At 37.1% G+C, this 26,114-nt stretch overlaps 1 protein-coding gene across 12 annotated transcripts in view; it reads right to left on the bottom strand.

Annotated features, from left to right (window-relative positions):
- The window catches only part of LOC126266769 (protein NDRG3), a 481,178-nt gene that overhangs the window by 24,528 nt on the left and 430,536 nt on the right, over positions 1-26,114 (bottom strand). For 7 of the 12 annotated variants that reach the window (XM_049971295.1, XM_049971291.1, XM_049971296.1 and 4 more), the window contains one exon: positions 5,854-5,895. The exons of the other annotated variants lie outside the window; for them this stretch is intronic. In XM_049971295.1, coding sequence (XP_049827252.1) covers positions 5,854-5,895 — 42 coding nt within the window. The remainder of the gene's footprint in view (positions 1-5,853; positions 5,896-26,114) is intronic. 12 annotated transcript variants of the gene reach the window in all.

Genomic DNA, 26,114 nt, shown 5'->3' with positions numbered 1-26,114 from the left:
AAAAGGAAGGAAGTATATTAAAAATAGAGAGAAATGAAAAAGTTGCCTGCAACAAGTAATTTTTTGAAGTACCAAAAATCAATTATGAGGCAGAAAAATAGAGAAAGAGAAGAGAGAGTTACTGAAGAAGAAACGTGTATTCTGAAATGTACTGTCTCTACTCTTAATGGATATACAGTGTTAAATATTATACAACTATTATTTCTAGATTATTTAGATATTCACACAACAAAGCATGCCATCAGCCATTACTTTTTGAATTCAATTTAATTTGGTAGATTTTTGAGGTTGCTACAAATACACAAGGGTGAAAAATTCATGGGATAGCGATACGCACACATTCAGGTGATTGTAGTGACAGATATGCAAGGTGCAACAGTGCCGCACATTGGTGGAGCTGTTATTTGTACTCAGATAATCCTGTGTAAAGGTTTCTGGTGTGATTATAGCCACAGGACAGGAATTAGCAGACTGAACACAGGAAGGTAGTTGGAGCTAGACATATGGACCTTCCATTCTAGAAATCATTAGGGAATTAAGTATTCCCAAATCCACAGCATGAAGAGTGTGTTGAGACTGCTTCATTTCAGGCATTAGCTCTCACCATGGACAACACAGTGCCCAATGGCCTTCACCTAATGACTGAGAGGAGCAGTGTTTGCATAAAGTTGTCAGGACTAACAGACAAGCAACACTGTGTGAAATAACTGCAAGCAATCAATGTGGAGCACATGACAAAGTGTCTTTTAGGACAGTGCAGCAAAATCTGGTGTTAATGGGCTGTGGTAGCAGATGACTGACATGAATGGCTTTTCTAACAGCATGACATCGTCCACAGCAGCTCTCCTGGGCTTGTGACCCTATCAGTTGGACCCTAGGTGACAGGAAAACTGTGGCCTGGTCAGATGAGCCCCAATTTCAGTTTGTAAGAGTGGGTGGTAGATTTCAAGTGTGGCATTGATCCCATCAAGCCATGAACTCTAATTGTCAGCACGGCACTGTACAAGCTGGTGGTGGCGCCATAATGGTGGCAAGTTTTGTTTACGTGGAGTGGTCCAACTGAAACAATTACTGACTGAAAACAGTTATGTTCAGCTACTTGGAGACTATTTCCAGCCACTTGTGGACTTCATGTTGCCAAACAACAATGGAATTTTTATGGATACTAGTCTGCCACATTGCTGGGCCACAATTGTTTGCAGATGGTTTAAAGAACATTCTGGGCAATTCAAGCAAATGGTTTGCGCACCCAGATCACCCAACTTGAATCCCATCAAATATTTATGGGAAATAATCAAGAGGTCAGTTTGTGCACAATATCCTGTACTGCCATCACTTTCACAATTATGGATGGCTATAGAGGCAGCATGGCTCAATATTTCTACAGAGACTTCCAATGACTTGTTGAGTCCTTGCCACGTTGAGTTGCTGCACTATGCTGGAAGGAAGGAAGTCCGACACGATCTTATGAGGTATCCCATGACTTCTGTCACCTCATTGTAATGTCCTACATAAACCTTTGTGAATAAGAGATTCAGTCTTTGCAGACTGTTGGGCACTGAGTCTGTGAACCATCAAATTCCTAAACTTCTGATGTAAACATCCCTTTCATGATCTATGTGGAGCAAAACTGACTTCACTGGCATGTAATATACCATCCGTCAGTCATTAAAGTCAAACTATTCAGTTCCCCTCTTATGTAAACATTTTTTTTCTTCATAAAAGATATGATACAGAAATTTTATGTAAAACAACTGAAGAGAAAAAGTCTTAAACTGATCATCATAATTAATAGCTTATATGGGATAGTAAAATGAAAACCGAACACCCGCACAATGAGACCATGGATTTGTCCCATTCAAAAGTAATCACCACACAAATTAATACATTTATACCACTGGGAGATGAGATGGTCAATTCTTGTTTTGTAGAATGTGGTCAGTTGCTGATGGGTCCACAAGCCCACCCACTTTGCACTTCCTTGTCTGTCTGAAACTGATGTCCATGAAGGTCTTTCTTGAGGTCACTAAAGATGTGAAAATCATACAGTGAATGATCAGTGTTGTACAGAGGATGTTGCAGTGCTTCCCTATCAAATCACCTGATTTGCAGTGTGGGGGTGGAAGTTATCATGGAACAGGATGATTCTGTCCAACAGCACTCTGACAGCCCGAGGGCAAGCGACAAACGCAACCCACATCTCCCAAGCCAAAGAACTCCAAAGCTATTCACACCAGTTCCAGTAAGTTCATGACAACCTCCTTTTTTGACTGCAGATGCCCTCTGACCATCAATATCCTTGAGCAAGGAACCAGAATCAATGCACAGTGTTATGAAGAAACATTGCTGAAACTGAGCTGTCCCACAAAATCAAATCACCTAGGAATGCTGTTGGATGAAACCATCCTTGAACACGATAATGCCTGCCCTCAACACTGGCAATTGGAAGAAGGCTATGCTTCAGCAATTTGATTGGGAAACTCTGCAGCATCCTTCATGCAGCTTGGATCTTTCACCATGTGATTTTCACACCTCTGGTGACCTGAAGAAAGACATGCGTGGATGTCAGTTTCAGACAGATGAGGAGGTGCAAGAGTGGGTGGTGTTGCAGGTCCATTAGCATCTGACCGCATTCTATGAAACAGGAATTGATTGTCTCATCTCCAAATCGGATAAATGTCTTAAGCATATGGTGATTATTTCTTAAATGGAACCGTTCCACAATCCTGTTGTGGCTAGTGTTCAATTTTCATTTGACTGCCCCTCATAAAAAACTTGAAAAATCAGTTGTCCGTATATTCACAAAAACTGTAAAATGGCTAGCTGGTACTTATCTTCATAAAACAAAATTCATAGTACTGCTGACAAAATGATAAAAACACTTACTGTAGAAAACAGCAAATCTAGCTTTTGGAATGTCTGGTGTATGTTCATTCCTCAGAAAAAGGCATTGTTTATGGAAGGTTGGAGAGGTGCGAGAAAGGGGTAGGGGGCGGGGGGGGGGGGGGGGGGGGGGGGGACAAATGCTGCCCTTCTCAACCTAGTGTCTGAGTAACCTGCCCCTAGATCGAAAGGGACAACATCTGTACTACTCTCAAACTGGGACTTGAGTGACCTCTTTTTTTGTCAAGATTCTCGAACTACTCTTTCTTTTCTCCCTGAAGAAGGAACATAGAAGTTACAAAAGTTGCCATTACTATCTCCTGCTTTAAATTTACCTATCAACAAAACTAGGCTTTTTGTCTCTTGAAAATATGTACTGGCCAGCCATTCTGTCTCCATAATATTAACAGTTTTTTCATCAAGCAAAATTTCTGTTCAATGCAAGGAGTTTGCAAAATGATGGGGTTATTGATATCATAATATTTGTACAAAAATTATTAAAAAACATCTCAATTACTACAATTTCTCCTAAATAATAACTAAAAACACTCATGATTTGCCACTGAGATGATTTAGTGACTCCTCCGAAATTAATAGGTGAACACTGATTGATAGACAGATAGATAGAGATAGATAGAGAGAGAGAGAGAGAGAGAGAGAGAGAGAGAGAGAGAGAGAGAGACTTTCATGTCTATTTGATGTATAACTATATATCTCAATAATTCTAAACATTTTTGTACACACAAATATTACTTTCTAAAGAAAACACACATATATACAAAGAAGTTGCAAGCTTTTGTTAAGACAGGGAAACTTATTATTAATTACAACACGAATGAGCTATTTTGTAGCAGAAGTAAAATAATAACCCAATACTACTACAAGGATGTGCTATTAAAAGGAAAGGAATTCTTTCAAATCCATTTAAAGCAATGAAACTGTGAAATATCACACTAAAGCATAAGAGTGACTATACCATTCTACTTCATGAGCAGCTACATTAAAATTAAAAGCAATAAAGTGAAAAAGAAAAGTATCACCCATCAACACACACAGCTATAGTAAATTATAACTACCCTTCAACCTTTGTGGCAGGAACACCAAGTGATTGTCAGTATTCTCTCATTTATTTTCCATGCTGTACTTCAAATTATAGTAAACACAAAATATGAAAGATCAAGGAAGGTATAGCAAAAGTGAGTAAAAATGGAATGGTTTCCTACAGATAAATTTAAACACATGAAATAAACAAAAAATATCAACAGTATGTGAACTATTGCCGGAACTTTCATTATTGCTTACAGTGTCAATGATTTTGATAACCAGTTTGTTACTATGCAGCTCACTATTGGTCACTGTCACTCATATCCTTCAAATGTGCTTATAATTAATATCATCATTCAGGTATATTGAGAAGAACAACAGAATTTGGATCTACTAACTACTGCCTCAAACTCTTAATTGAGACCCATAAGAAACAAAAAACGTACATTACATCTCAGTTAACTTAATTCTCTTTCAAAAACTGTAACCCAATGCCTGTGATGAAGGTCACTGGTTTGATAATGCCATTTGAAACTCTGTTTGTGTAATGACTCATTGTCTAAGTGCCTCATTGCCTTTTTGTTGTGCTTCCTGCTTTGAAAGCAATGTTGTGGAGGAGCAGAATTGCAACAGCAGAATGTTAAGTAACCCAAATTGCAGTGGTAAACTCAAATATTAGAACATTTACTTACACACTGTTGTTACAGATAATATCCATAGGTCATGACTCTCAGACTTAATGTACCTCACCCATTCAAAACTGAAGTTCCACACTTATCTTGGCACTTTTGAGAAATGAGACAAACATGAAAAGCATTCTTTTTTTCTTCTGCAAATTGTGTTATTACCTTTTATGAATGTAAAAATTATTTCTAGGAACCAGAAAACTACCAGCACAGTTAGGACATTATCGTATAAAGACGTGGTTGTCATAGAACATGCTTACAAGTACACACACACATACATGGGCACTCCAAGTTTGCTTATAATGTTGCATCCAAAGAAGTCAAGGAAGTTCTCTAAAGAATGAATTTATATAATGATTGTTGCCATAAATGGAGGGCTTAAGAAGAACTGTAGAGCTCTGACTGGCAGGTGAAATATGTCAAAATAATGAGTTTCTGACAGTAAAGCTTATAAGAATGGTTTGTACCATTAGCTTCACCAAGTCAGCTCATAATAGTACAGATTGGTGCAAATCAAAATCTTCGAAATTACAATGCTTCTCTTATACAGCACACAATGCAAGCAACATATAGTCTGGCCTGATCAAGTGAAAGTCTTTTATATCAGAGGAGCCTATTCCTCCCAATATTTTCAATCATTTGACATATCTATTCTGTGGCAATATTATTCTCCATACTCTTTCTATTAATATGTTGTTGACAGATATGTTTTCAGTAAAAACTCCCGAAAATATTATTTGTTGTATTTTCTGCTAACTCATCTTATGTCATCATGTATTGGTATTCTTCCCATTTATTGTGTCTTTTTGGTTTCACTGTAGTTTCCCTACTCTTGATTACACTATATTCTTTCTTTTTTTTCATTACAACATTTTAATGAACTTATAATCGGAAATCTTAATGAACTTATATTTGAAAATTTTGAATAACTTGTGGATTTATGCATATTCTCTGATTATGATTCATCTCCCAATTCCTGACAAAGGACATCATGAATACAATGTTTTGGGATTGCACCAACAACCAAACAGTGTTCCTGCCATCTGGATTATTATTTGCATTACTTATGACAATATTTATCTGTGTTTATTACTGATCACTTCAATCAATTTTCACACCAATAAGTCTGGTCATGAGTATCATGCATGGTCAAACAATCAGTATAACAGTCACTTACGTTGTGTCCCCAAGTGGTATTATCTTGGCTTGGTCAGACACATCATTTGCTAATTACATTTACCTGCAGGCTGTGCTGAAGAAGTCTTCCGGGATAGTCTCACAGCTTAAACGAGAGAGGAAACAAAAAAAAAAGTGGTCAACACAAAATAATATGAGAAATCATACATCTACATTATGCAACTATCAAAAGATGCAAGATCATTGTTAAGCAAATTTACAACTAAACTGAAACTAAAATGCAAAATAACAGTCAAATGTTATAAACTTAAACATTTTGTAGTTATTAGGCAGTAAAGCTTTGGATTACAGACTCAGCAGCTAAAAAAATGCTCAGTAGCAATATGAGTGATGAGCTGAAGCAAGCTTAACACATTTATAACTACCACCTAACATTGGAACAAAGTGGGTGTATACAAGGATAACAGACAAAGAAAGCAAACTAACAACAGGTTTGTATTTCATATTACTCACCATATATTCACATTTATGTTCATGGAATGGAGTGAAAGAGTTCTGGTACTGTTGAAGAAAAAAAGCTGAGAGCCATTCCATGGGAAAAAGGCACAATACACTACAGTTCAGCTCATAACATTCTGGTGTATTGGCAGTACTGGTGAAATATTTGAAAAATACAAACTTGACATACAAACAGAGAAAAAAGAAGCTTCTGAGCTTGATATGCTGGAAGAATGGGCAAATATCCCTTATGAAAGAAAGCTGTGTTGATATCTTCACTGAAACACACATAATTATGCATGTCACTGAATTTGAGCCACGGAGGAGAGATATCCAGTGAATTCATGCTATTAAATGTAGCTTTTTTGTTACAATTTAAGATAAAGAGTTTATGCAACTGTTTAGATTTAGTAGGAGCTAAACACAAAAGCTGCCGCAAAGTGCATGTATTCAACTGCACTTTGAAGTCGTCACAATTCGAGACCCTTTTAACTTTACTCAATTCTTTTTATTTAAATCATACTATGTCAGTACTCTTGAAAGAAAGATAAGAAATTAATTTACATGCTCCTAGATGTAACTGGTCAATTACACGGAGATACTGATTCATAACTACTATTTTTGACACATCAAGAGACTGTCACATACAGTCACTTACATTATTATTTGCAGCAGACTGGAAGTGAATATCCATGTACATAGCATCTGCATCTACATCTACATATACATATGTACTCCACAAACCACTATATAGAGTGTGGCGTAGAGTACCCTGAATCACTACTAGCCATTCTGTTTCCTGTTCCAATCGCAAATGGAGCAGGGGAAAAACAACTATCTATATACCTTTGTACAAGCCCTAATTTCTCTTATCCTATCTCCATGGTCCTTACATGAGACATACAGTGGCAACAGTGGAATCATTGTGCAGTCAGCTTCAAATGCTGATTACCTAAATTTTCTCAACAGTATCCTCTGCAAAGAATGTCATTCTCCCTCCAGTATCCCCCACTTGATTTCATGAAGCATCACCTTAATGCTTGCTTGTTGATCAAATCTACTGGTAATAAATCCAGCAGCCCACCCTTGAATTGCTTTGCTGTCATTTTTTAATCTGACCTTCTGGGGATCGTAAACACCCAAATAGTATTCAATACAGGGTACCTTCAGTACTGCCATATAGAGTAACATTGTTCAGCAGCATCCCTAGAGCTCAAAGAATTTTAACTTTGAAAAAAAAAAAAAAAATGCTCACAAAATACTGTAAGTAATCCCATAACCAAAGAAACTCTTCATAAAAACTTTAAAGCTTTGCAGTAATGTGCTAATACATACTGTGTGCTACACAATTATGCTGAAGGGTTCTCCAATTTTTATTGGTAATCCAGTTCTCTGATGCAATTTCATCGTCACAGTCACTGAAAAGGCATCTATTGTCCAAATTAAGTGGAAGACCCTTCTTGCAAGGAACCATCCTAGTATTGGCATATGCAAAACTTAGAATAGTAGCTTGTAATTCATAAAATAGTCTCTTCATTAATGAACAAGGTATTTTACTGTTGCATTTCCAAACTTATCTATTGATAACTACAGGTACTTCAAGATATATCTTCAGCTATGATATGATGAGAATGTGTTCTGCCCATTAGGTGGGTCTATCACTGCAAGTTCAGCATTCTCTAATCCTTTCATATTCACGCCATCCTTTCCATAGTTGTATGTGATGCAGTTATACTATGTTGTCAGTTATCTGGGATATTCTTTTTTCTTTGCTCCTCTTCCCAGTCACCATTCCTTCTACTAAATGCTTCATTATGTGACTTCTTGTCATCTACTGTCTAATCCAATCTCTTTTCCTCCCCATAATTGTTCCCAGTATTTACTTTTCTCATTCACCCTGTGTAAAACTACCTTTTCCTTTATTTTATCTGTCTGTTTCACACTCATTATTGTCCAAACTGACATCTCAAAAGCCTCTAAGCATTTCTCATCTCTCCTTCACAGTGTTCATGTTTTGACATCATAGAGGGAAACACTCCACACAAAACATTTAATTAATTGTTTTCTTAACTGTTTGTTTAATGGACCACAGACGGTACTTCTCCTCCTGTAAAACTTTTACTTTGCAGTAGCTATCCATGTTTTTATATATGCTGCTTACATGTCATGTTACTCACAATTTATCATCACAGGTACCTGTACTCCTACATTTGTTCCAATTACTCAGCACAAGTTTTCATTTTTATCTTCCTTGACTGCTTTGAGGGAAAAAAAAATTGTCTTGGCTGTTTTCACATTTATCTTCATTCCATATTTCTTATTGCTGGGGTCCATTCTTTTAACATGTTGTTAACTGCCTTTCCATTTTCACTTACTTATACCATGTCACAGCAAATCTGAAACATCTCATTAGCCTCTCTGCAGCTGTCAGACACTCTTTTGTTGGAAGTAGTTTTTAACTAAATTATCGAAATATACAAGGTCTGTTCAAAATATTCTGGAACTTTTTCCATAAATTTTTTCTACACTTACCTTTTACTTATTTTGCATGGTCTACTTCAAAATACTCTCCTCCACAACTAATACACTGCTCCCAATGCTATTTACACATCTGGAAGCAGTCTCAGCGTGTTTCTCGCTGGATCGCGCCAAGCTCCATCTGCGAATTTTCTTTCATCTTGGCTATTGTTGCAAAGCTTTGTCCTTTCAATTGGGTTTTCAACTTTCGAAATAAAAAAAAAAAGTCTGCAAGGGCCAGGTCTGGAGAGAACAGAGGATGAGGTACCACAGTTATTTCGTTTTCTGTGCGACAGTCACGCTCAGACGCGGATGATTGTGCAGGTGTATTATCATGCTGCAAGAGTCATGAATTGTCTCACTACATTTCAGGTCATTTCCATCTCACATTTTCTTGCAGGTGTCACAACGCATCCTAATAGTACCACTGATTAACATTTTGTCCCTGTGGCATGAATTCATGATGAACTAATCACCCAAACGTCAAAGAAAACTTTGACATTTGACCTGACCTGGAGCTTTTTTCTGTCTTGGAGAACTTTCCTGACCCACTATGAAGATTGAACCATGGTCTAAACATCATAACCGTAGACTCCACATCTGACGACCAGTCATGACTTTCTAAAGGAACATATCTTTCTGTGATCCAAAAGCTCTTCACAGATTTGCAAGGTGAAGATATTTCTGGTCTTGACTCATGAGCCTTGGGAGGAACTTGGAGGCAACATGATGTGTTCCAGACAGTCAGTCTGTGATTGACATCCCTGACATGAGTATCTTCAATACATGTCAAAGGGTGTCCTGAATGAGGGTCATCTTTAACTTACATCTGGCCATTTTTAAACCATGTGAACCATTCGTAACACTGGGTATGGATTAAGCACTCATCGCCATAGGCTTCCTGCATCATTTGGTGCATCTCTGTAAATTTTTTATTGAGTTTCATGCAAACTTTAATGCAGACACATTGCTCCTCTCTCTCTGCCATCTCGAAATTCTCAAACTGTGTGACACGACATTCTACTCAATACCACAATGAGCAATAACTAACAGACAGAGAACAATGAAACTTCCTGCAGTTACACATTAAACAAAAGCATGTGCAGGGATGCTGACTGCATTTCACTTCAACAAACGCTTGGTATGAAATCACGAATATTCTGGAATTTTTTGAACAGACCTCATATGTGAGCAGAGTATGCGAAAGAGCTCCCTTCCAATTTTAAAGCCTTATGTCATCTTATCTCCTACTCTTACTTGTACTTGTTGTGCCACATGTAGATTACCTATCAGTCTCTTTTCTTTCCTGTTAACATGAATCTTCTTCTGGATATCTAAATGTTTATTCCACCAAACTCTATAAAAGGTTTTTTTCATGTCAACTAGACCTCCACAAACTTCTCTACCTGTTCTAGGTATCTTCTCCCAATTATTCAATCCAGCAGCATTTCCTGTACCTTTGCTTGTTCTGCAGCTGAATTGTTCTTCTGGCAGTTCTCTATCATTTTTAAGTTGCAACTGTCTACTCATTATTCTTAGTACAATGAGATATCAAACAAATTGACCTATATTCTATATTTTGTGTGGCACTAGTTTTCTTCAGCATTGGCACCATCAATGTTTTCTGTGAAGTAATCTAGCTGCTCAGCTCCCTCATAGACAATATTGTACAAATGTAGTACTTCCACCTCTCCTTGGCCTCTAACTTTGATGTGTTCAGTTGGATACCAGCTTCACAGAATACATAAAAATAATTTAGGTATGCCTTTATACTTTCCAATGGAACAGAAAAATCTTCCACACTGTAAAGTTAACAACCACATTAATAACTCAATAAACCTAATTATGCTTAAAACTTTATAATGTAATAATTTCAGAAGCTTCTTCAGCTACAAAGCACTAGTTCTACAAGTCATAAAAGATTTGCAGCAGCTCTTCTTGATGTCAGATACTGAATTTACAGTAGAAACTTTCTAAAATTGTAAGTATTCTGCCTTTGAAATGGTAAAGGATTAATTCACAGTGGTTATTAATAGCCGTTTTACAAATCTCATAAGTTACAGGTTACAGTATATTGGTTGGCAGTCTATTGGTAAATCAACATGCCTGCAAACCGAGAGGTCACTGGATTGAATCTCAGTCAGACCATGGATTCTCAGTTTTTGTTTTAACCTAGCCTTCGCCTTTCAACAGTGTGAGGAGCTGCCAGAAACAACATGTGGTTTGGATTCCATGTTAAATTGTAGGTCCCTTTTCCTGACTCAATGGCCTGATGCAAATCTTTCTATTGGATGCCACTTTGGTGACTTCATGTCCCTAACCTACCATGGTTAGGGACATGCAAGGCACCAAAATGGCATCCAATAGGAAGATTTGCATGAGGCCATTGAGTCACACACAATTATTTACTTTTGCAGGTTACAGTTTCATTATAGGGTATCATGCAAGCAATTAGTGCTTTTATAGTTCTGTCTTTAACAGAACATTTCAATATTATTCATCTTTTCCTACGCAGTGTTAGTCTTTTCAGTTCAAAAAATTTGCTACACTCAGTTCCACTTAAATCTGTTTTAAATATTCCAGTCCTTGTTTACTCATATGATACCTTCCAGTATCAATTAACTATGCTGTAATGTCTTAGACCATATCCCACAACACATCTTTTCCTCTGATAAAGATTTACACACACTTCATTCACTGATGTGTATTCTGGTTCCTCTTTATTTTGCATTTTATCTGTTAATTTTTAACAACTTGCTACAGCACTGTATTTCACATAGTTCTGGTTTCTTCTTTATTTTTCCATGGTCCATAGGTTCATTTCCACCTTGTGTTTTGCTGCAAGTACCATCCCACAGGATTTATCTCAACTCCATGTCAACTTTTAATGGTAGTACAGCTCTCCTGTTGAAAAAATGCTTTCTTCACTAATTCCACTCTGTTTCAGATGTTTTCCTTGCTTTGGCTATATTGAAAAATCTGGTTTCCTCAATAGCACAATTCTTTCAATACTTCTCATATGTCTTGCATTTGTTTAACAAGTTGCTCCTTTTCACTTGTACCTGTTTTTCAGCATTTTTGATTGGTCAGTATTTATCCTTAATACAAAATCTGTGCTAAATTCCCCATCGGGTAGCCTGTAACCCCTGGAGGGTGCGTCCCCAGGTGGCAGATAGAGGAATGCCTTCCAGATGTGGGTGGTAGGAGGGAAATCAAATACTTGTTGCAGACCAACAGGCTCAGCAGCATCTGATCCACAGTGAGCGGCTGCTAACAGCATCTGTCTCCAAGTTAGGAGCGGCTGACATTTTGGCAGAAGGCAGCGGAATACCACTTTGCCAGAATTCCTAGAGAACCACATGCAAGGATACATTCATTTCTAAATGTTCTGGAGTTTTAAATAGTTCCCCAGTCGGATCTCCAGGGGGAACAGTTATGAATGGATCCATGTTAAAAGATGAACACAAGGAAGAAAATTAATATTGGAGCTGGATTGTTTGAAGTATATATGAAACAGGAAAATTAGCAAATGTTATCCAAGAAATGACACAACTAAATATTGATATTCTTGGTATAGCAGAAACTTGGTGGCCTGTCAGTGCAATGTGTTCTACAGCTGGATGTACAGTATTTTATTCTGGGAATCAGGACTGAAATCATAGAACAGGAGTGGGCATTATTGTTGAGAGCGCTATTCCAAGAGCATTACGGATTTTGTGCCACTTTTCGATAGAGTTGCCAAACCCGTTAACCTCAATATTATTCAAGTATATGCTCCAATTGTAGATGCAGATGAACAAGAAGTGGACTCTTTCTGTGACCATGTCATAGAAGTGTTTGCCCTTACAAAATATCACAAAATTAATATAAAAAAGGGAGATTTCAATTCCAAGCTGGGAAATGGCAGATGTGAGGACTTTGTATGTCCTTTTGGTTTAGGAACATGAAGCATCTGCTACAATGCTGCCAAGAAGGAAACATGAAAGTCACTAATACATGGTTCAAATTACCACCATGACAACTTTATGCATGGAAATCTCCAGCTGACAACAAAGACAACATAGTCCATAACCATATAAAATATAGTCTAATTAATAAGAATTTTGGAACTTCAGTTACAAGAGCATCCACTTATCCTGGAGCAGATGTTCCATCTGACCATAAACTACTAGTAGCTTCTCTCTCTCTCTCTCTCTCTTTAAAAAAGATAAAAAAAAATTAAAAAAAGATAAAAATACCTTGTAAAACGCAAAAAAACCAACTCAAACAGCCTGAACTAAGAAGTGAAGTTAGCAAGGACAACTATAAAATAGTGACAATGAAACCTCTAATTGACCAAGAAAACAGTACCAGAGTATGGAAAGAAACAAAAAAGATTATGCTAACCACTGCTCGAGAAACAATAGGACGTAAAACAAGAGATCAAAATCAGAAATGGATGATGATGAAATTCTTCCATTGATGGATGAATGGCAAAGGTATAAAGCCCACTTAGACCAAACTAAGTAGAATAATATCCAGAAACTCATAAGATCAAAGATCAGAACAGTAAAAAATGAATTGCTACAACATTCATCTGAAGAAATGGAAAGTTTGCAAGCTGCACATGACAATTTTAACTTACAGAAAAAGTTAAAAGAAACTGCTGGGATGTAGAGAAGATTAAAACATCTCCTTACTAACGAAAAAAATAATACAATAGTTCTAGATACCATTGAGAAGAAAGAGATATTGGAAGACTACACTAAGAACCTCTTTTAGATGATAGACAAAATTTTGAGATTTCTACAAACAATAATTTAACAAGATTTCCAATCATAAAAGAAGAAATTGAGAATGCCATCAAAAACTCAAAAATCAATAAAGCCACAGGCCCTGATGAAATTCCAATCAAACTTATTAAACTCCTTGATGAAGAAGGTATCAAAGTCTTACACAAACTGTTTAACGAAATTTATGACACTATATTCATTACCCTGATGAATGGCTATTATCAACTTTCATTCTCTTACCAAAGAAGAGGAATGTGAGAAAATATGAAGATCACAGACTCATTAGTCTTATGAGCCATTCTCTGAAACTATTTCTGAGAGCCATCCATCAATGGTTATATGAAAAATGTGAGAAATTCATTAGTGAAGCACAGTTTGGATTTAGGAAAGGTTTAGGTACAAGAGAAGCAATAGTCACAATACAAGTTCTAGTACAAAACTGCAATGATCAGGGTAAAAATGTATACTTCTGTTTTATTGACTACAAATAGGATTTGATATACTACAATATCATATACTCATGGAAATTCTCAAAGGAATTGATATAGATGGGAAAGATATCCACTGTATAGAGAATTTATGTTTGAATCAGACAGCACAGGTTAAATTTGATAATGACGTCACAGATATGGTCAATATATGTAGAAGAGTCTGACAAGGATGCGTAATGTCACCCTTGTTATTTAACTTATACTCTGAGAATGTTTTTCAGGAGGCACTTGATGAAGTAGAAAAAGGCATAAAGGTTAATGGAATGTATATCAACAACTTTCACTATGCTGATGATACAGTATTGATAGCTGATAATTTAGATGACCTTCGACAAGTCATCATCATAGTAGCAAATTACAGCAGTACTCTAGGTCTAAACATTAACATCAAAAAGACTAATTTTATGATTGTCACATGAGAGTCAGGCTCATTTAAAGATGCAAATCTATGATTTCAAGGGTCTGTTATACAAAGAGTCAAAAAGCTCAATTACCTTGGAATCTAGCTTTGTGAAGACTGGCAAACAGACTTCAAAATAAAATGTCACATAGAGAACCCCCGAAACACCTTCATAAAATTTAAGAATATTCTTACAAGCACAGACCTAGACCTAAATCTTAGAGTCTGATTTGTAAAATGCTACATCTCGCCTGTGCTTCCACATGGCTCTGAAGAACAACAATGAAGACATTAGAGGCCTTTGAAATGTGGATTTATCACAGGATGCTTAAAATACCGAGGACTGCAAGAATAACCAACACTGAAGTACTGGAAAGCATGAACAAGCAGTGTGAAATGTTGACAGTGCCTAAAAGAAGAAAAACTCCATACCTAAGACATATAGTATGGAACACCAAATATATGCTTTCTGCAGTTAATAATAGAAGGAAAAATGGAAGGAGAAAGAAGCCAAGGGCGAAGAAGAACATCATGGTCGGTCAATATAAAGCCGTGGACAGGACTACGAAGTGTAGACCAGCTATTACATACTGCAGTTCACAAAAGAAAGATGTAACATGTTGTTGCCAACATCCATTGATAGATAAGCAGCAGGAGAAGAAGAAGAAGGGCTACATTCAGCAATTCTTCTAAGTCATCTTCCCTTTCTTTTAGCTGGAAGAGTCTGTTGTATCCATGGCCATCTATAGAAATTAAATTTATGTAAATGATTGGTCATTTTTGAGACATGTAATGCCACAAGAACTAAATTTTATAGATGACACAAAAAACTTATTATATCCCAAAGATTTGATGGTTATCCACTCTAGAAGTGCCTGAGAATTCTGTAATGAATAAAAATTCTAAATTCTGTACTACAGATTCTGATTGGGGAGGGAGGGTGGAGGTGGCAAGAGGTCCCTTGTATCTTGCATGAACATAAAACTTACCATTTTCTTTCCTTTTTTCACTGTCCAATCATCAAATGTGATCAACTGCAGTGTCAATGAGCTGCAACCTCAGATTATAATTTTTTAAACATAAACTTGCCTATACTTATTTTACCATTTTCATTACTTGTCTATCTGATGAACCCTCATTCTTCTCAAGATTTCAACAATTTTATTTCATCTAACAATGACAGAAATTTTTTGTGAGTTATGAATAGTTTGTCAAGTTCCTCTACTTTTTCTTTTCCTTTTCTATACATTATGCAATCATCACTGTGCAAGTGAAAGGTTGAGATTGAGTGCTTAAAATTATTCAGACTGGAATCCCCAGTAATGTAATTTTTAATATTACTGCAGTTATTTAGCATCCATGTCACCCAAAAACTGTTGATAGATATATCAAATCAAATCAAAAGTTGGTGCCCACTCCATATTCAGCAAATAATATTCTATAAAAAGCTGAAGTGAAATGAAAATAACAATGAACAATTTTTACTTACATGGAGTGTGAGCTTCCTGTGTACAGGCATACTTAATATCCACACAGTGTATTGTTGTACAGGATCATTAAGAGATCAAGGAAGAAATTTAGCAGAGCATGCCTGGTGCTAGTTCTGTACTTCACCAGGGATGCATTTTCAGATATTTCCACTGATTCTCAGCTCGCCTTGGGTTTTCAGCTAATGACACAAGCATGTGAGACTTTTGCTTACTCTGCATGTGTGCAATGCCATTTTACTGTCATTGGATTTGAACAACAAGCTCATGTGCATGTGGAGAATGTGGGAAACAGCTCACTACTGTGAAGAGGTGTGGGAAGACATATTTTTTGCCCCTGGATCAGTGCTGACAAAACACACATTATTTACTGCTTACTTCTTATGTCTGCGCTACACACTGATAGATTGCAAACATTGATAGTAGGTGACAAAAGGATCCAATTTAAACAACGGCAGCACAGGCCACAACTTTGTGAATGAACCAGTTATCTGTTGACAGTTCACACATAAAGTTCTGTGCTAGCTGTCTGTTGATTTTGTCATAAGGAAAGAAACAATATTAATGATACATAAATAAATATAAACAGCTGAACCCATGGTGAATATAAAATGAATGTACTCTCAAAAACACATGTTTTGAGGCATAATTTGTTGGGATGATATGTCAGGAAAGAGGTGCCATTCATATTAATGTGTTACTCCATGAAAATTAATATCATGGAATACTATAGTTCTAGCTCCGCATCACGTGATAAGGCAACCCACGATCCCATGGATCATCAAACATCGTGCTTGTCTGCCCTAAACCACATTATGAATTCCTAAGAGCTCCTTTTTAGATTCCCCTTATAGACTTAGGAACGACTACTACCGTGAAGCCATGCGGGATTAGCTGAGCGGTCTAAGGCGCTGCAGTCACGGACTGTGCAACTGATCCGGCGGAGATTCGTGTCCTCCCTCGGGCATGGGTGTGTGTGTTTCTCCTTAGGATAATTTAGTGTGTAAGCTTAGGGACTGATGACCTTAGTCCCACACAGTACCATGAACGGCTGGCAGTATGTATATAAAGAAAATCCCTGGAGTAAAACAAATGCTACTGTTGATGAATTGTGCATACACACAAATTATTTGATAGTGACTCTAGCTATTTAAACTCCTGTTCTTTTTCCCAGCCTGAGTATACACTGTCACAGCCATCTTCTTCCCCTCCCCCACACTCCATACTCATGCTCCCTCTCTCTCCCTCCCTCTCTCTCTCTCTCTCTCTCTCTCTCTCTCCCTCCCTCCCTCCCTCCCTCCCTCCCTCCCTCCCTCCCTCCCTCCCTCTCCCTCTCTTTCAGCAGCTGTGTTGATACTTTCTGAGAGTTTCTGCAGCTGTGAATGTTTTTTTCAGTATCTGTCTGTGTCCATGTAGAATTGTGTGTACTTAGATTGGAAACAGAGTGAAAGTTCAAGGACTAGTGCAATTTTATGATCTGTTACATGAAATGAAATGTCGTGTGACTAGGGCATCCCATTGGGTAGACTGTTAGCCAGGTACAAGTCTTTCAATTTAACACCACTTTGGCGACTTGCACATCAATGGGGATGAAATGATGGTGATCAGGACAACACAACACCCAGTTCCTGAGTGGAGAAAATCTCCAACCCAGCCAGGAATCAAACCTGGGTCCTTAGGATTGACATTCTGTCACGCTGACCACTCAGCTATGGGGGGCAGACATCTGTTACATGTTTTGATACATCATCCATCAATCTGCTGCAGGAAGGTGTTGATTTTAATTTTTCCCCATGCTGTTCTTCCATTTGTTTCATTCAGTATGTATAACAGAGAAGTAATTGGGTGTGTTGAAACAGTATAAAAAACTTAAGATTTTCACACTACTGATATCACATCTAAATGATTATGTCACATTGCTGTTCAATGCTACTTTCAAAAAGTGCTCATAAATGATCAGCAACCATTCAATACACTTGTGGATGTATATTCTGAATATCATTTCCGGTAAGTCATTAAGATGAATAGGTTATTAGTGACACAGCACAAACTTTGATTTGACAGATATATGGAAAGAAATCAATGAAGCCCTTTTCAAAGGAACTATCCTGGCAGTACTTGACAGATTTAGAGAAACTAAAATCTGGAACTCTGCATGGGGTTACCCAAATTGCGGAGGGAGTGGATGAGGGAAAGGAGGGGTGGGAGTAGAATATCTTCTGAACTTTTGAGATTTATTAGTATTCATTAGTGTTCATTTATCCAGCTTGAAGAAAGGAACATATAGAAAATGTCGTGGGGAAGGCTAACTGAAGACTGCATTTTACTGGAATCTTCTCATGAAATTCCTATCACCAACTTTCTCCTCCAAATGCGAAAATATTTTGTTGACACCAACCTACATAGGGAGAAATGATCACCACAATAAAATAAGGGACATCAGAGCTCGTACAGAAAGATATAGGGGTTCATTCTTTTCGTGCACTGTCCGAGATTGGAATAACAGAGAATTGTGAAGGTGGTTTGACGAAACCTCTGCCAAGCACTTAAATGTGATTTGCACAGTATCGATGTAGATGTAGATAAAGTAGAACCTTCAGGGATGGAGAACTGATCAAGAAATACACAAAGAAAACTGTTATAAATTATTTCGTATGCAACACTACTATCACAATGGCTATTACTGAAATTCAAAATAATCAGATATAAACTAAAGCAACAAAATTAAAATTTGATTATATGACAGCAAAACAGAAAAGAGAGTTTGAAAAGCATAGGAGCCTCATACCACATTAAAATCATGTATCACACCAGAACCTGAAACTTAGTATTTTCTTTTCACTGTACTCATCCCTGAAAGGCAAACAAGCAACTCAAAATTTTCCATGGCCTTCATGGCTTGCATAGTTTTGGTTTTTTTCATTAGAAAGTTCTTTCTCGGTTCTCTTCTGTCCACATGAAATTGCTACCTACAGTCACCTATGAAACACAGATATAAATAAACCTAAATTCACAGTGCAGTTCAGCAGTGCACACTATGTCCAATTGTAGAGAGGACAATGAATTTTTTGCACACAATTCTGTCTGTCAAAATATCTCAGAAAGTGAATTGAAGCTTAGATCATGATCAAATTGTCATTTTTTGGAAAGAACAGTTGTCAGTAGGGGAAGTTGCTCACCAAACTGGTGTTCAGTGCAGCAACATCATTCAGGCATGAAGCCGCTATCATGAGACACAAAGTGACAAAGCTTTTGTCTATTAGTGATGACCCATTGTTAACAACACCAGCTGATGACCACTATATACAAAATACATCTTGTAGGCATTTTGAGGAGAAAGCGGAAAAACTGCATATTGCCTTTTTGGAGGCAACTGTGAGGATGGTGTTGACCCAGAAAGTATGCAACTCTCTGCACATGACTAATTTGGTCTGTAGGCATTTACGAAGAATAGTACAAACCCTCCAGCACTGTGGTGCATGGGAAAGATTGGCAACATGGATTAATAGCATTGAATTCACTTCATCAGTGACTGTAAGATTTGTCATAGAAGAGTGTGGCGTCAGTCCGATACCAATGTCCACCTCAGGCATCCAGTACTAAGGGATCATTAGGGAGGTGAGTCAACCATCATGCTACTACGTGCAGATATCAAACTTCTTTTGTCACGATCTATGGTAATTTGTGCCTGTGGGGTATCAGAACTGAATCCCACAATTTCTTGTCCAGCCACAAAAACATTATTTTGGAGATGGATTCATCTTTCAAAATAATAATGTTCAAGAACAATCCATCCACTTCATGAACACCTTTCTCCAGGAGGCCTTAGTCATCGAAATTGCAAGGCCTGTGCTATCTACTGACTTGAAATCAACTGATCACACTGGGGACCAGCTGGAACATGCAGTGCATTGTTGTAGGTGTCACTGGCATACAAAGGCTGATTTCAAAATGACTGGCATCAAACAGTGATATAGGTTTGAGCAGTATATTTCAACCATATTGCAAACAGCATGCCAAAGAGGGTGCAAGTATGGAGTAATGAGGTACTGAAGGTTACCCAACAGCTGATTTTGATTTCACAAATGTACACTTTGAAACATGGTGTCTTTATTTTGGTTATTGCTTTGTTTCTATTTCACAGAAAATTCCTTCAATCCCTTGTCTCCTTGCATCCAAGTCCTCACACAGTCACAGATATATTGGTGTGAAAGTGGTTCTGAGCCATTTATGTCCATGCACAGGGTAGAATTAAGGATATATTGGTCAATGGGCTTTATAACTTACTCTGTACAATATCTACACTTGTTTCTATGGAAGTATATAGCACTTCCAAAAGCTTCAGTACACTCTTTTTTTACACATGTTGTTAGCATTATGCTATTTGGAAAGACAACATATGAAAAGGTCTGCACGTAACACTTGCTTCTTTATTAAAAGTTGTACTTAAGGTCTCACTGTTTTATAATCCTAAACCATAAAAAAATATTGTTTTATGTGCTTAGACAATTAATGAAAAATACTTTACACTTCCTCCTCCAAAGTATGCAGACACCTATTAGTGGACATAAATGTGGGATTTATCCACCCTTTGGCTTTTAAGACAGCTTGAATTCTGTTAGGGACACTTTCAGTGAGGTGTCTGAGTGTCTACAGAGGAACGGCAGCTCATTCTTCCTCAAGAGCCAAAACCAGAGAAAGTAGTGATGTTGATTGCTGGGATCTGGAGCAAAGTTGACAGTCTAATTCATCACAAAGGTTAAGACTCTGGACAAGCCAGTCCATCTCAGGAATGTTATTGCCATAAATCATTTGCCTCGCAGATACTGCATTATGACAGGGTGCATTGTCATGCTTATACAATCATCATCTCTAAGCTGTTCCTCTACTGTATGCAGCACACAATGCTGTAAAATGAGTTCATTTCTTTCTAAATTTAGCATTGTGGTTTGTAAGTGCAATAAGAGGACAACACCCAAGCCACTAAAACCACCACCATACTGTAACACCACCTCCTCTGCACTCCACTGTTGGCACTATACACATTGGCACATAACATTCTCCATGAATTCTCCAGACCTGAACCTTTCCATCAGACCGCCATGGGATACAGGGTGAGTCATCACTCCTAATCACTTGTTATAGGTCACTCACTGTCCAGTGGTATCACTCCTTACACCACTTCAAGTATTGCTTAGCAGTGACTAGTGACTTATGAGGAGCTGTTCGACCACTGTAAATTCATTCTTTCTCCTTACTATCCAAAGTCATAGTGCTAGATCGCCTGCCGGTAGTGCTTTGCAACTCACAAGTGATTCCTTCTGCTGATTTCTTTTTACAACCACCCTCCATAATGCTCAACTGTCCCTGTCCATCAGTACACAAGGTTTGCCAAGTTTAGATGTGGTTATTCCTTCACATTTCTATTTCATAATAACATCACCAACAGAGTTGACTTGGGTAGTTTTAGAAAGGCGGAAGTGTCCCTCATGGATTTGTTTCTCTAGTCACATCCAATGACTGCTCCACATTTGAAGTCACCAAGCTCTCCTGTTGTTACTGCTTCTCTAATGATGACACAGTACTTCCCATCTCCTTTTGTACTGGCAGGTTCACATTTCATGACATGTAGCAGTGAATTTTACATTAGATAGGGGTGTCTGGATACGTCAGATGAGATAGTATATATATTATACAATATCGGTATTCTGTAATAGGCATAACACTATATCTGACATAAGCAATGTAATTCCCATGGAAAACATTTCTTTAATAACACATATGAATGATTTATATTGTCTGTCAACATATGCTCTGTTACTACGATACTACTCAAGTTATTGTTTATGTATGTTGCATTTAATCTTTTATGAAAGACTGAGAAAAGTTGGAACACAGCAGTAAACCTTTTTCATGCAACAGTCAGGTTGTGAATTGGTTAGTCCCTTGTTATATTCAAATGCAAAAAGGCCACCAACATTACACCTAAAACTGTATGAGAGGATATGAAGGGAGAGGTATAAGAGGAATAAAACTAATTAAATTGTGAACTGAGTACATAGGTTCTCCTGTTTTGTTGAAATGAGAGTTTCTATAAGAAGTCATCAAGCTCCAATTAGATGATAGTGACCTTAATTCAGTCAAACTGATTTTAGAATTCAAGAAAATGACATAACTTAAATTTTAGTTAGAGTGGACCTGCATCAGAACATGACTTACAAAAGCCATGAATTTGACACAAAAGCCACAAAGGTAATTCACATTCAATGTTGTGAATGACTAAAAAGGAATATTGTTATATGAGTACACATGATATACAGAGTGGAAGAAAAATGTAAGAAATATATATTAACACTCTTATTAGACATAGAGCTTAGATTCAACAAAAAAGTTGCAGGACTTTTCTTTTTTAATTTTTTAATTATTTATTTATTTTAATTCTCACTTGTTCCCATGAAGTGATTTCTGGAAAATGCAGGAAACCCTAGAGATTTGAACTTCCGTTCTCCTAAACATGACTTTTATGCCTTATAATCTGCACCACCTCACTCAATTACATGGAAAGTGTCATACATCACAAATTGAATGTATTGTGTATCAGTTAGCTAGGCATATTGCCTAAGGTGAACGCAATGACCAACTTGTAAATTAAACTCTTTTATTGTATTTTTCAGTCTTGGATCTCAAAAATGGCATCATAAGTAGGTTTGACTTGCAATGTCACAATAAATATGCTGGTTCACATTCGTCATCATTTGAATGAGAGGTAACCTATCCCCAATGTTATTCGTTCTTCTATGAAGAAAAGGAATTCGAGTTCAAGGAGAAGAAATTAAAACATTTGAGATTTGCAGGTGACATTGTAATTCTGTCACAGATGGCTAAGGACATGATACCACAGTTGAACAGGTGGGTAGTGTCTCAGAAAGAGGTCATTTGATGAACATCCACACAAGTAAAAGACGAGTAATAGAATGCGTTCAAATTAAATCAGTTGATACTGAGGGAATTATATTAGGAAATAGTATATGAGTTTTGATATGTGGGCAGCAAAATAACTTAAGGTATTTGAAACTAGAAAGGATATAAAATACAAAATTCACAAAAACTGACATTTTTTCTTCAGAGAAAATCTGTCATCACTTTTATACAACAGATTTTATTGCCCTCTACATTGCTTTCATTTTTAAAATGGTTGATTTTAATTCAACAAGGACCATCTTCAGATCTTATTGTAACTGTTACAGGAGCAACTTGTCCAATTATCAGCAAAATTACATTCTGTGTCACAACATAAATATTACAAGTTTTCAGAAGTTCTACCATAGATGCAGAACATCTGAGAAGTTTGGAAGGTAAGAGAGGAGTACTGACACAAGTAAACAGGTGTGAGCAGGTCATACGTCACACAGGATGGATCAATCATTAGAGTACTTGATTACAAAATGCAAACCTCCCAGGTTTGAGTCCCTATCCAGAACACAGCGTTAATATGCCAGGAATTTTCAGACCAGTGCACACTCAGCTGTGAAATGAAAATTCATTCCAATTGTGTCTCTCATATGATCACATGCACACTGATGTTCAACTGATTGCTTAGTCAGATGCAGGAAGAGGTGACAAGCAGCACAATTACTGGCCATGACCTGCTGTAAGCATAGATCAGTAACCCAGTTAAAGGAGATGAGAACAATAATAAACAGGACAAATGAAATTTCATGAAATATGTGTCACTCAACTCATAAGCAGTGCTTCATGAACCAGAGAATCAAATTCTTTCCAAAAGTAAGGATAATACTTTCAGTTTTAAAACAAGACTAGCTCAGATAAATAACTTTTGAACTAGGTAATTCAGTTGGACATGGACGGCAATGAAAGTGGTCTCAGTGTCCTTCGATCCAAATCCGTCTGAATGAATACACTGTATTCTTCCCCATAAAGTTGCATTTTTATTGGAAAACAGCAGATTTTTAGTTGGTCATTTGTCCATAAATTTGCCTTATAAAGACCTTCTTTATGTGCACTAATATGACTATCAGATTTAATGTCAACCATCTGTCCTGTTCCCCTTCTCCCAATCAACAATAGTTTGCTACTATTGGTCACTGCTCAAGTTCAAATGGTTCAAATGGCTCTGAGCACTATGGGACTCAACTGCTGTGGTCATCAGTCCCCTAGAACTTAGAACTACTTAAACCTAACGAGCCTAAGGACATCACACACATCCATGCCCAAGGCAGGACTCAAATCTATGACCGTAGCAGTCGCACAGTTCCGAACTGCGTGCCTAGAACTGCGAGACCACTGCGGCCGGCACTGCTCAAGTTACAGTATGTTATTCACAATAGCACTGGCTTCATCAGTTAGATGTTTATATGCATACATTGCAGCTAATTGTTTGCTTCCTGAATGTTTATTTAAAAGGTTTGTGAAAAACTGTCTTGCAAATCTCAATCAATGAAAGATTTTTGAGGTGATCTTTCTCAGTCTTCAACAATCTCGCTTACAGTTTCCTTTATCACACATGCCATATTCCTGCCACTATAACTTCAGAAGTATTGGGCTTATTACATCACACTATACACTAGTCTATATTAAATTTGTTGCATCTTAATATGTGTGATTAATCATTCATCTCTGTAATGCCCCTGCTTTGAGATGGAAGTAAGATGAACAAACACATATTCGAATGTGCCTGACAATAACTGTGCTTCAGTGTATCATTACAAAGCAAATACTGGGCTAAAAGAAGAGTGCTTCCCACATTTTAATCAATATAAATATTTGCTTCATTACAGTGCTCAACAAATTATAAAGTGCTATCACAGTCACAGCAACACTAAATCACTGCACTTCAAACAGAGATAGAAATTGCATAAATCAGACAATGTATACATTCCTGATGTTCTAGTGAGCGAGACTCGAATCAAAAACAGTGGAGCTTTACAAATAATATGAACCAGGACTTGTAGCTTTGTAGAAAAAATTCAACTCTATGCAGATAACACTGTGAACAAAAGGTGTTATTCATGCTCTGTAGAGGAATCCACTTAATTATGTTTATACCAAGAATTTACTGATGTGTCACGGGATAAACCCTAACACCACTGACAAAATTGTGAAGTTTGTTCAGGAATTTTTTCTGAGCATTTTGGTGGCTCAATACAGAGTAATAGTGCAATGATGATTCATTTGGTTTATTATCCCAGTTACACTTTTTCTTTGAAAATACCTTTGTAACAGTGAGAAAGCAGTACACAAGTATCTATTTTCTTAAAGGCACCTAGGTACAGATATAAAAGCACTAAGATGTCATTGTCATTTCTTTGTGATCAGCTCAGTATAACTGTCGCACTGATCTTCAGTTGCATTCAATGAAGCCACACACAAGGTGTACATCAGCTCTGTCTTAAGCAGTAGACCTACTCACACTGCTGTGTATCAGTCTTAATGTACAACTAACCTTGCATACTCAGGCTGTACTGAATGTAAGCCTAAAGGTGACAAGTAAAGTGGTCATAGCTGTTGTCAACAGGAAGTGCTGTGAATGAATGAAACAAGTCTTTTTCTAAACAAGAGACACAGTGCATACTACTGACCTTTGACACATTGTGCAAATATTTTTACTGCAATACAGACATAATAATTAAGGTAAGAAATCAAATGAAATGCAGTTACTCTACAATGAACCATCAGAGAGCATGGATCTCTTACCTCAAAATACCCAGAAAATATAACAGAAATTTATAGTGGTGCAAATGGCACATTGAAACCCATATAAGGACCCATGAAGGGAAAATATAACAGAAACTGATAATGGTGCAAATGTTGCATTGAAACCCATATAAGGACCCAAGAAGGGAATTGGTTGTACAAAATGCATTTTCAAAACATTGTCTTCAATACTCCTAGGAATTTTTTATTCATTCTGTGTACTGATAATTGCTGTAACCCACTGATAAAATTCTTTCACCTGTCTTTTCAGTGATGTATTTTCATTGGCTGCATATTTATTTTCTCATGAAGCATTTCAGAAGGTAGCAATTCAGAGCAACATCTATGGTCTACCATTCATTAATTAATGTAGTATCATTCATTAATGCAGTATAAATCACACTTGCTATGTTTCTACACATCAACACTCTTTTTACTACTATTAAAAAAGATCCTTCAAGAAAAGATTGTAATAGAAATAATTA

The sequence above is a fragment of the Schistocerca gregaria genome, chromosome 4 (genome assembly GCF_023897955.1).
Source record: "Schistocerca gregaria isolate iqSchGreg1 chromosome 4, iqSchGreg1.2, whole genome shotgun sequence".
NCBI lineage: Eukaryota > Metazoa > Arthropoda > Insecta > Orthoptera > Acrididae > Schistocerca > Schistocerca gregaria.
Note: the sequence above shows the minus strand (reverse complement) of the source record. Positions and strands in the feature narration are given on the sequence as shown.